The sequence below is a fragment of the Hylobates moloch genome, unplaced genomic scaffold, assembly GCF_009828535.3.
Source record: "Hylobates moloch isolate HMO894 unplaced genomic scaffold, HMol_V3 SCAFFOLD_1, whole genome shotgun sequence".
Taxonomy (NCBI): Eukaryota; Metazoa; Chordata; class Mammalia; order Primates; family Hylobatidae; genus Hylobates; species Hylobates moloch.
The window spans coordinates 219,605,419-219,618,214 of NW_026652276.1; the positions used below are offsets into that span (position 1 = coordinate 219,605,419).

Below are 12,796 nucleotides of genomic sequence, written 5' to 3' on the forward strand. Positions count from 1 at the left end.
CTTTGGGATCTGTCAAGGATCACCTGAGCCCAGGAGTTCAAGACCAGCCTGAGCAGCATAGGGAAAGCCCATTTCCACATAAGATTTCTAAGTTAGCTAAGGGTAGTGGCACATGCTTGTAGTCCCAGCTACTCGGAAGGCTGATGCTGGAGGATCGAAGAAAATATGTTCTCTCACTTTCAAAACGTTTTCATTACTTTGTTTTAAAAAGACATGTTGTTTCTAATAGTATTTCATTAATGTATGTATATGGTAACAAATATACATGAATATAAACACACGTACATGTACAGATGATAAGAAAACATTCTATAACATTGACTGACAGGGTGTCTAGACTTAGAGATTTAGGTGTCCTGTCCTGTTCCCTCAACCCCCCAAATCTGGTTTGTTCTTCTTAGCTCTAAATTTATCAGAGTGGGTTAACTTGACTTGTCATTGATAAAGGATTTTTGATATCCTGAAACTTTTATTTTAAACTACTATATTTTTATTGGCTTATCTTTACAACTATTCAATAGGAACCTAATGGTTCAATCCTTTATCTTGCTTAGGGAAGACTTTTAGTTTTCTTCTTTTGCCTGATCAGGTAATAGTTATATAGATATCTTACTAATTGAAGTAAAACATACATACTGACAAGTACCCAGATCACTGCATAATGATATCTCAATCAACTAACTGCATCTATGACTTATAAATACAGTTTTGTTTTGTTTTTTTTAACTGTATCTTTCATATGTTTAGATACACAAATACCACCATTTACAGTTGCCTACAGTATTGTCCAGATAATTCAGTACAATTGCATGCTGTGCCGGTTTGTGGCCTAGACTCTACCTAGCAATAAGCTATGCCATATAACCTAGGTGTGTAGTAGGCTATACAGTGTAGGTTTACATAAGTAAACTGATGTTTGTCTGAAGGTAAAATTACCTAAATGACACATTTCTCAGAACATATCCCCATCCTTTAGCAACACATGACTATATTAGAGCTCACTGAATTATCACAAAAAGAGACTGTCATTTTGGTAACATTAGGAATAAAAGTATCCTTGTAAGCAGTTCAGCAGAAAGTTACTACTTTAGCTTCTTTATTATACTATTTGCTGAGTAGAAACACCTTTTTGCCTTCTTTCTTAATTTCTCACAGGGAAACTATACAAACAAATTTAAGAATTCCCTACACATTGTCTGTTCATCAAACAATATTATCTTTGATGATTTTGGTGGTGGGTGGCAGATGCTCGTTGAATTTGCGTCAGAATCATCAAAGATGGTTTCTCATCCCCAACACTAGATTCTGGGTGAGAAAAGAAAATGGCTGGAGAAAACCCATACTCACCAGGAAAGGAGGAAATAGGCAATCTCACCCATAAGGGAAGAACAAAAAGAATCCCGGAAGCAAAGGTGATAAGGAGACCCCTGCAGACTAGTTTAGATACAGACATATGTATATTGATACATAGCAGGAAACTGGAATTATACACACTCATTTTGCCAAAAAAAAGCATCTTTAGAATACAAAACATGTGTATAAGTAACTTATTGCCACACCTGACTCTACCACCACACATTCATCTGTACTCAGAACCCATCACGAGATATAAATCCAAACAAGTGGTCATATGTGTTATGTACTTATATCACAATAGATAAATACCTACATATAGACATAAGTACATTTAAGAATTATATTTAAAACTGTACACACATAAATGAATATAGTTTCAGATAAATCTAGTTTAGCCAAAACAAAAACAGGATGTCCTAGTCTTAATAGTTCGTGAAACCGACATAATGAAGTTAATATATTTTACTGTAGGATTTCTTAGAGCTGTCATTTACAGCACTGTAAATTCATATACAATGAGATTTACATTGTAAATCTCTAAAGAAGGAGACAAGTTTCCTAAACTTGTTACCCATGGCTCTGAGAAACATGTAAGAGTGCTAGGGGAAAATACTGATCTAGATGAATATTTTGTTACTGTCTTGAGTGACTTTAGATAAGTTTTATGACCTCTCTAAAGCTTAGATCCCTTATGTGTAAAAGAGAATGTTATTGTTTCTTTTAAACATACACATATACCTACTTGTCATAGTGAATTACACACAGTAAACGTTTAATGAATAACTGTATATTTTTAGAATGCATATGATTAGTAAATCATAAACATTTAAGTTTCTAATGTTGAAATCAAGCTTGAATCAGGCCTTTCAAGGGCACCATTAAACTCTTAAAACTAGTTTTAAGCCAGTCAATGTATTCTGTATCAAAAAGTTAACATAGTATGCATTGTAAAGGTATAGGAAACTTGAGAGATCACAACTTGTTAATAGTAAAGATTCAGAAATACTTTTTGGGATTGTTTTTAGAGCCAATGTCAGGTTCGCTTGTTGGGATATATGACAGCAGTTCTCAAAGTATAGTCTGGTAACTCTTTCAGCGGACCACAAAGGCCACCTTTTTCCAACTACACGTCTGGATGAGTGTTGTGCTAGACCCCTACTGAGTTTAATAGGGATAGGACCATGTTTGAGAGGCCCAAGAAGAGACCTGGAGCCAGTGTCCGAGGCACAGGGCTTATTGAGGGAACTTACATACAGCACAGTCCAGTGGCAGTGGGCTGGACAGGAGAAACACCAGCAAGTAGTTTATGTAGCACTTAGCATCCTCCCGCTAGCAACCTCCATGTGGCAACCTTCATTTAACACAAAGCAAAAGGCATCCATCCCCAATATGGCCTGGATTCCACAGGCTGGGCTGGGAGTTCAGATATTCTTCATTGATAAAGAATGGATCTCCAGGTTGGCCACTCCTGGGTTCCTTAGTGCAGAACTCCAAACACCCATTCTTCTTAGGCCATACAGGGTCACTTACAGGGTACACCTAAGTTATTGCTGTCAGGTGCTGTCTGCCATACAGTGAGACTGAAATTTTTTTCATATATTTTAACTTAACAATATATTATGATAGTGCAGAAACAGATGAGATTTCAGCTATTAAGCCAGACATTTAAAGAGATTTTTTAAAACATCAAACAGTATTTTAAAATATCAAAAAATGTTTACCAAATTTTTTATAATATAGCTTTATAAAAGCATGTGGTTATGGTTTTATTATTAAATGAATTAGAAAGTTTAAAAAATTTTTAATTTCTAATATTATAAATTTTGATGACTAGAAGTTAGGTGAACAAAAGTTGTTTGGGGGTTCTCTATCTTTCAGAGTGTAAAAGGGCTCATGAGATCAGAGAATTCCTTGGCAATTTTGAAGTTCTGCAAAAATAGCCTTAGAAAATGTGATATTTCACCAACTATCTGAAAAACTGTTTCCCTTAACCTTTTCTTTTTAATTAGGTTCTTTAGTAATCGAGGATAAAGAGAGCCAGCCACAAATGCCTAAGCAGAATCCTGTCGTGGAACAGAATTCACAGCCACCAAGTGGTTTATCATCAAACCAGTTATCCAAGTTCCCAACACAGATCAGCCTAGCTCAATTACGGCTCCAGCATATGCAGCAACAGGTAATGGCTCAGAGGCAACAGGTGCAACGGAGGCCAGCACCTGTGGGTTTACCAAACCCTAGAATGCAGGGGCCCATCCAGCAACCTTCCATCTCTCATCAGGTAAATTTGGAAGCAGGCCTGTCCTCACTTAGATAATTATAGTATAATTGTGTTGAGCAGCTCAAAATAACAAAGACATCCATTTTCCATAATCTAAATATCTACATTTATAAAAATTTGTCACATTAAGGATCCCTGATTTAATGCCTAGTTTTTAATCCCTATTTAAAAAGGATTTAATGGTTTATTGAGTTGATAAATCTATTTTCATCTACCCTTCATTGTCTTTAAATTATTGCAAAGGATAAATGTTTGTATTCCTAAATAATGCAGGCCTGTGAGTGATGGGAAAAGTTGTGTGCCTGTAATTCCTATATTGGTGCTTCAGAATGATGAATACATTAAGAATCTGTCCTCTGTGAGGATGCAGTGTTTAGTTAAACTACATTGCATCTTAGAAATTAGGGCAGAGTGAAATAGAAAAGGGCAGAAGTGTGGTTCATTATAATCTACCTTTTTCAAACTTTATTTCTGAGCAAATATACTGTCTAACATTCTTATTTTTACTATAATCCAATTTTTTTTTTTTTTTTTTTTTTTTGAGATGGAGTCTCACTCTGTCACTCAGGCTGGAGTGCAATTACACGATCTCAGCCCACTACAACCTCTGCCTCCCGGGTTCAACGATTCTCCTGCCTCAGCCTCCCGAGTAGCTAGGACTACAGGCATGTGCCACCACGCCCGGCTAATTTTTTGTATTTTTAGTAGAGATGGGGTTTCACCTTGTTAGCCAGGATGGTCTCGATCTCCTGACCTTGTGATCTGCCCACCTCAGCCTCCCAAAGTGCTGGAATTACAGGCATGACCCACTGCGCCCGGCCCCTAATTTTATTTTTTAAGTTGCTTCCTCTGTCATGGGATTCTTAGACACTAACTCAATCAACCATAACAGTTCAGGAGGGTGGGGGGGAAATCACCTTATATCTTACTAGACCATAAGCATCTTCATGGCATGGTCGACATCTTACATACCATAGCACATTACGCTGGCATTGTCATTTTTTTGGTTGTCAATATGTAAACATTAGTCTGGATGAAGGTGGCAAAAGACTTATATGACTACCTTTATTCTCCCTTAAGGACCATTTTAGGTTAAGAAAAATTATCCCTTAGATAAATTTAAAAGTTTTTCCATGTAATTTCCTAAGTATGTTCTGCTTGTATTTCTATAATATAAAACCCTTCAATTCACAAAATTTTCATGGAAAAATAAAAACATTGCTATGGCTTTTAGGTTTACACTTTTTTACAGTTTTGAGATTTTCTTATTTTTCTCTAATACTATTTTTCTACTCTTTACCTACAAAATTTCACTTGTTTAGAATCAGCTTCTAAATGTATTTTTCACTGGGTCTGTAATTGCTGGCCACTCTTGAAAGTTAATGAGGTAAACCCAGTGCCAACTAATTTTTAAGAGAGAAGCAGTTGACCCAGGTGAGGATAGTAAATTCCAAAAATGGGAGGAAGAATAAAAATAATAAAGAGAATAGGACTGTACTTTATAGCTGTCTGCCTTCACAGTGTCAAAGTTTCAGATGTTGCTGCTTCAACCTTAAAAGATTATTTGTTTGTCCTTCTGTGAATGTAGGGGGAAATAGGCTCCTCTTTGAGAAGTTGTGATCATACAGTTAAGATATACTAGAAAGAATATTTATTTTGCAATACATTCCCAATTGTAGAGAATCAGTCAAGAGGAGACTGGCATATAAGGTTACCTTTTTCTTCTAGGACTGGTCTCAATTTCCAGGGCTATTATTTATGAGCCCACAGAGCAGGCTTGCTTTCTAGCCCTTGCCTTGTTGCAGGAATCAGAGGACCAGAGAGACCAATGGATGGAACAGGAGGATTTTATTTAAGTGGCCACTGGCCCAACGGATTCATATCCAAAGGCTACGTCCCAAACAAAGACAGGGCTTGACTTTTATACACACTTCTGAAAGGGGATTAGCTAATTTAAATGGCACAAAACTCGTGGTATAGGCAAGGAGGCTTACAGAGGCAGAACAAAGGCAGTTTGAATCAAACAGTGACAGGTTTCGTAATCCTTAGCATAGCTTGTGACCTTGCAGCTGCATTGAAAGAAAAACAGGAGCTTAAAAAACCTGGAAATTGAGTAATGGTGAGGGGCATGAGGAGATAGTAAAGGAATTTGTTTTTCTTAAACTTGCTATGAGTGGGTGTTGGGAGAGTCTCTGGAGCTCCTTCCTTTGGGCTCTGGCTTTCCAGATAGTGTTTTCAAGGCTTTGCCGGGGCCCTGCCTATTGCTGACCTTGAAGTGAGTCAGCTAAGTACAGGAAAACTTGTTTTCCTCTTGTTAATTTTGGCTTCATTCCCCCCTTTGATGCTCCCTATAAATGAAGTTTAATAGAAAGCATCTCTATTACTTAATTCTTCATGAAAAGGCAGGTTTCTTCCTTTGGCAAAGGTTGATATTTAGTTAGAGCCATTAGCTGAGTGGTAGTTTGCCTGATGACAAGAGTCTCTATGGCCGATAGGATGTTTTTAACAAGGAGGGGTAAGAGACAAGGGAGTATTAAGCAACCTCCTAGTATGGCCAGGGCTATTCCTATTAAGGTTTTAAATCCTCTGAGAGATGAAAACCAGCCCCCGAAGAGGGAATCGAGACCATCCTTTCTAAGTCTGGGCTGGAACATAGGCTAATTTTTGGATTTTTGCAGTTATATCTTCAGTGACCTTTCCATTGTCATCAATTTCTAGGCAGCAATTAGTTAGATTGAACTTTCCGCATATCCCACCTTCCTGGGCTAGGAGACTAGTCTAAAGCCAGTCTATTTTGATAAATAGCATTTCTCGTTTTTGTGGTTTGTTGGGCCAGTAGATTTAAGGCCCTTGCAGCGACATTAGTCATGATTTCAAGCACCGCGTATAACGTTATGATGCAGTTGAGCATGTAAATAGGGGTACAGTATCCATACATTCCATCTTCCACCCAGGTGGCTGGCCCATAATATTGGATTATTCTCTCGGGGCCATTCATCATCTTTCTGATTCCTATGGTTATGCCCCTTTTATTTCTCCTTTTTGTTTCGTCATAAACAGGGTATCCTAAGGCTTCTCCTTGCCTTAGAGGGATTAGGAAGAAGGATGGTCTGATTGTCCCTAGTACACAGGCCTCTGGCAGCTGCCCATATGCCCATGACCCACAGATCCAGTAGAGGCCAGAGGGTGCCTGCCAGGCATTTGCAGTTTCAAGCTGATACCAAGAGTGATGAAAAGAGGGGAAACAAGAGAATGGACTGGGGCGGGGGGGAGGTGATTTGGAATTATTTATCCTGCCCCACCATAAAGTCTTTCCTGTTGTTTCATTGTAATATTGCTGTCCTAGGCAAGTTAATTCTCCTACCCAGTTGGTAAAGGCCTTTCCCCAGCGAGCAATGCAGAATCTCCTGATAATAAAGATGTTTAAGAGCCAGATGCTCAAGCTTGTGAGCATTGGTTCAAGGGAGAGGACAGTCAGAGTAAAGTTATCTTGGGGCATTAGTTCCTTTGCTTCCTACTGCCATTGATCCCCTATGATGGTTCCTCCACATGCATAGCATGAGGAGACATGTAGGCTACTGACTGTTTTCTGCCAGTTGGGCAAACAGGTTTCTGGCCAAGGGAGCGGGTTCAGGCACTCCTGGTGGATGTGCCCATAGAATGACTCAAAAACTGGGAACTGTTGGGTTGAACGGGTCCAGGTTTTCTTATAATATACAGACTGACTTCTGAGTTTACTTTTTGACCTTTGACTTTGAACCCCAGTGTCATGGGATAATCTGTAGTCCATATGGGCAGACCTGGCTCTTAAGATGATATGTGCGGGATAGCAAATGCTAGGTTTATGAGTTGGTTTTTCCAGTAGTTTCATATGTATGACTTGCCTTAGTGGTTGTCGATCAGTGGACCAAGTCATGCAGCTCCAGCGGGCTGTTAACAGGGACCCAGGGGAACAAACAAGGGGCACACATTCTTGCTTGGAACAAGTACCATAGTGCCCTGTGGGGCCAATGATTATGGACCACTACAGGATTGCTGCCTCCTGGCAAACATTGAAGTATAAGGATATGACCCCCCCATAAGGGGAAGAGGCTTTGGTTTGGTTTAGAAGATCCCCTTCCTTAGTATGAACTTCAAACCAAGTCTCAATAGGTGGGGACTTAGGGTCATAACATATGTAGGGCTGGGTATTTCCTGGGTCACAGATTGAGTAGGTTACCTGGTTATGAGTACAAGTTCCTAAGTGGGTCCCTGTGCACTCATAATAAATATGGTACAGCAGAGTCCTAGTTATGGTGCTCCCCGACCGTGTAGTATGTGTGCAATGGGGGCACCCTTCTGTGAGTCCATTTTCTGACACCGGTATGGGGAGTGCCATGATGGGGATAAGTAGGAAGAAAGTAAAGAGTAGCATGTTTATACCCAGCAGGGACAAAAGAGGTCTTTGCCCCAGGGAGGAGGTTGGGCAAAGCGACAGGATAATAGTAAAACAATTAGTATTATAAGGAAAGCTATTGGCCCTAAGATTTCTAACCACATTTACTTCCCTGATGATGCTCACGCTTTGGCCGGGCGTAGACTAGTCAGCTTCTGGGGTGACTAGAGCAGGGCTGTTGTCTCCTCAAGCTTCAGCCGTGCGTAGACTGGTCAGCTTCCGGGGTGACCAGAGCAAGGCTATTGTTGACTTCACTGGCAATCTGGTCCCGCCGTAGGATCAGCCGGGTCAGATGGTCTGGGTCCTGTTGACTGGTCCACTTGTCTTGGGCTGCTGGTTTCAGCTGACTGTGGTGGATCCAAGGCACAGTTCCTGCAACTTTAACAGCAGTGGGAGTGGACAAGATTACAGTATGGGGCCCATCCTATATGGGTCCTAAAGCGGTTGGGTTCCATTTCTTAACCTAAACAGAGTCCCCAGGTCTAAAAGGGTGTGATGGGTCTGTTAGGCTTATGGGCATTCTTTCCTGTACCTAGCCATGGATTCTTTGCATGGCTATCCCTAAAGCCTGCATTTGCCTTCTTAAGGTTAATTCCGCTAGTTCACGGAGGTCACTTTAATTTGACCTATGACTGGGGATGGCCAACCGAACAAGATCTCATAGGGTTAATAGCCAGTTTGTTTGGTGGGGGTGCACCTGACTCGGAGGAGAACAATGGGCAGGACTTGATCCCATCTCAGATGAGTTTCTTGCCAATATTTCTTCAGTAGTTGTTTAAGTGTCCAATTCATGTGTTCTACTTTTCCTGAACTCTGTGGCTGGTAGGCTGTGTGTAACTTCCATTTTATTTTTAACAGCCTTGCTAGATCTTGAACTATTTCATCTACAAATGCCAGATCATTGTCTGACCCTGGAGTCAGGGGCAGTCCAAATCTGATGATAATATCTCTTAACAATACTTTAGTCACTTCTCATGCTTTCTCTGTTCTGGTGGAGAAAGTCTTAACCCATCCTGAAAAGGTGCAGACAAGCACTAACATGTACGGATAGCCTCTGGCTCGGGGCAGCTCAGTGAAGTCCATTAGTAGGTTTTCACAGGGTGTGGCTCCTATTTCCTGTATTCCTGGGGCTGAGTGGGCTCTTGCCGTGGGTTGTTCTGGGCACAAATTAGACATTGTTTGCAAACGGCTCGGGTGATAGCAGTGAGCCATAGCACATAGAAATGGCATCCAAGTAGTGTTTCTAGTGCCGTTCTCCTAATATGAGTTCCTTGATGGAATTGTCTTACAAATTTGGGGGCCACTATTTCAGGGATGGCTAGCCTCTCATCGGAGAATTTCCACCATCCTTCTTCAATGTAATTTCCAGTCTCTTGGGCAAACCAGGGCCTTTCATTTGGAGAGTAATTTTACCTCTGGAAGGGGAGGCTCTGGGAGGAGTGGCAAAGCTAGGGCTTCCTTTTTACAACGCGGGGTAGTCATTCCTGCCTGTTTTGCCTCCATATCTGCTTTTCCATTTCCTTTGGCCTCTAGTGTTCCTGCCTTTTGATGTGTTTGTAGTGCCTAACAGCCATTTTCTTTGGGGCCTATACAGCATCTAAGAGCTGTAGGAGTTCTTCCTTATACTTTATTTCTTTGCGCCCAGCAGTTAAGAGTGCTCTTTCCTTATATATAGCTCCATGAACATGCAGTGTGGCAAAGGCATATTTGGAGTTGGTATAAACATTGACTTTTTTGTCTTTTGCTAGCAAAAGGGCTCTTGTCAGGGCTATTAGGTCTGCTTTTTGGGCTGATGTTCTGTGGGCAGAAACTGAGCCTCTACCACTGAGTCCAGTGTTACCACTGCATACCCAGCCTGCTGGACTCCCAATACAAAATTGCTTCCATCTGTAAAGTATTCAACATCTGGGTCCTTGAGGGGTTGGTTTGTAAGATCTTTCTGGCTTGAGAATACCTCGCCTACTCCATCTACACAACAATGAAGGGGGCCTCCTGGTTCCAAATCAATTGGGAGCAAGGTAGCCGGGTTTAGGGTATTTATGTGAGGATTTTTGCATAGGAGTCCTTGGTATCGAGTCATTCTTAGGTTTGATAACCAAGGATGCCCTCTCTGATCCATTAAAGTTATACCCGAGTGCAGGACCTGGATGGTCAGTTGCTGCCCTGGAGTCAGTTGGTCAGCTTCCTGTGCCAGTAGGGCTGTGGCAGCTAGTGCTTTGAGGCACGGAGGCCGTCCTAGTGCCACAGAATCCAGTTGCTTGGATAATTATGCTACCGGGCCATGCCATGATCCTATGACCTGAGTTAGGACCCCTATAGCCATTCCTTTTCACTCATGGACATATAGAAAGAAAGGCTTAGTTCTGGCAATCCTACGGCTGGGGCCTGAGTTAAGGCTTCTTTGATCCACTTAAATGCCTTCTCCTGGTCGGCCTCCCAGAGGAGGGGCTCCTTTTCTCCCCTCTTTTGTGGCTTCATATAATGCCTTGGCCATAAGTGAGAAATTTGGGATTCAGATACAGCAGAACCCTGCTGCCCCTAGAATTCTCTTATTTGTCGCTGGGTGGTTGGAGTGGGGAGTGCACAAACAGCCTTCTTTTGCTCACTGCCAAGCCATTGTTCCCCTTGACTCACTTAAAAGCCTAAATATTGGACTCTCCTGGAGCAGATTTGAGCCTTCTTCCTGGATACCTTATACAGGAGATGGAGGAGGTCTTGGGTCCCTTGAAGGCAGTCTTCTTGGGTTGGGGCTGCCAAAAGAAGGTCATCTATATATTGCAGCAAGGTGCAGTTGTCATTTGGTGGGGTGTAGGCTTTGAGGTTTAAAGATTGTGGGAGATTTTTTGAATCCTTGTGGGAGTCTTGTCCAGGTGAACTTCAACTCGCCCCATTGAAATGCAAAATGGGCTAATTGGTGCCAGGTGAAGTCAGAAGAATGCATCTTTCAGGTCTAGGCAAGTAAACCAGGCAGCGCTTGCTGGAATAAGTCCCATCAAAGCATATGGGTTTGGTACCATCAGGTGGATGTTTACTGTAGTGTGGTTCACAGCACACAAGTCCTACACTGGCCTGTATTCTCCAGATGGCTTCCATACTGGCAGGAGTAGAGTGTTCCAGGGTGACTGGCATTTGACTACAAACATGATTCCATGTTTGTAGAGTCACTCACTCCTAAGTGTTTGTGAACACCTCATATGGCTTCTGGGAAGAGCAGGTACTGGCAAACTGAACTGGGGTTGCCCCTGGTTTTAGCTCTGCTACCACTGGCACCTAATCTTTAGCCAGCCCGGGTGGGTTATCTTCAGCCCATACTTCAGGAATTTTATTAAGTAGCCTCTATAATTCAAGTATTCCTGGTTCGTGAGACAGTTCTGGTGGCTCTTTTGTGTAGAGCCTCCGTTCCTCAGTTTGCGGGATGGTAAGGGTTAACACCATGGCCTTTGGGTGAGTTAGGTTTAGAGTCATATCCCCTTGTGGCCCAAAAGCAATCTGTGCTTGCAGTTTTTGGAGTAGGTCTCTCCCCAGCAGGGGAACTGGGCAATTTGGGAGGTATAGGAATTCATGTTGGACCTTTCTTCCTCCTATAACAAACCTCCTTGGCCGACAAAATGGCCTCTTCTCTGAGACCCTGGTGGCCCCTACAATAGTTGTATAGTTTTTGGATAGTGGTCCTATGGATCGGATTACTACCAGGTGTTCAGCCCCAGTGTCCACCATAAAGTCCATTAGCTGGCCCCCCACTTCTAATGTGACCGTGGGCTCCTGGGGGGCCTAAGGAGAAGGAGCCTGGTCTGTCCTTGTCCTTGTATTCTTCAGTCCCTGCCAACCCGATCAGGTCGGTATCTGGTTCCTTCAGGGTGCAGCAGCCTTTGACTGGTGGCATTTTTGTTTCATAGCTTCCGCCATTTTCTTCACTGCCCTCTGGACACTGATTTTTCTAGTGTCCCTTTTTGCATCATGCACATTGGTGCTTATCTAACCTCAGCCAGCTTTTGAGCCTCTGTCTGGTTTGGCCCCATCTCCGTCTGTGCCCGTGTCTATGTCCGCACCCTCTTGCAATGCTAGTTTCCCTTTCTGTGAGGGCCACTGCTAACATATTGGCCTTTTTACTAAGCCTCTGATCTGCTTCCTTTTTTGCCTCTTGGTCACGGTTAACGTACACCTTGGTGGCCACTCCTATAAGTTGGGTGGCATTCATGCCTGTGAAATTTTTTAGCTTTTGCATCTTCCACCTGATGTCACCCTGGGCTTGTCCTACCAATGCCATGTTCACCATGCACTGACTTTCAGCAGCCTCAGGGTCAAACAGAGTGTAAAGCTGGAATGCCTCACAGAGTCCCTCATAAAACCGGCTAGGGCTCTCATCAGCTCCTTGAAGAACTTCTGAGATATTTCCTATATTGATTGCCTTTTTCCTGCCTTCCTTTAGCCCTTGCAAGGGTGCTTCTCGGTACCTCTGTAGGTACTGTAATTGGGCTGCATCATTTGAATCCCAGTGGAGGTCTGCTTCTGGAAACTGGCCCTGAGCGTATGCCTGAATGTTAAGTGTGCCTTCAGGTGCACTGGCTTCTAGCCAGCAGAGAGCTGCCTGGTTTATCCTCCAGTGCTCCTCAGTGTTAAACAGTGTCAAGAGGAGCTGCCTACAGTCTGGCCAAGTTGGATTGTGTGTCTGGAAGATGGACTGCATTAGATCTATGAGGGCCTGGGTCTTCTCCATGTAGGAGGGG

At 42.4% G+C, this 12,796-nt stretch overlaps 1 protein-coding gene across 4 annotated transcripts in view; it reads left to right on the forward strand.

The window, feature by feature from the left end:
- TRIM24 (tripartite motif containing 24) overlaps window positions 1–12,796 on the forward strand; it is a 127,053-nt gene that overhangs the window by 93,047 nt on the left and 21,210 nt on the right. For 2 of the 4 annotated variants that reach the window (XM_032761879.2, XM_032761878.2), the window contains exon 9: window positions 3,366–3,532. In XM_032761879.2, the coding sequence (XP_032617770.1) occupies window positions 3,366–3,532 (167 nt within the window). Of the gene's footprint in view, window positions 1–3,365; window positions 3,635–12,796 lie in introns of all 4 variants that reach the window. The other 2 variants (XM_032761877.2, XM_032761876.2) reach the window with 1 other exon arrangement.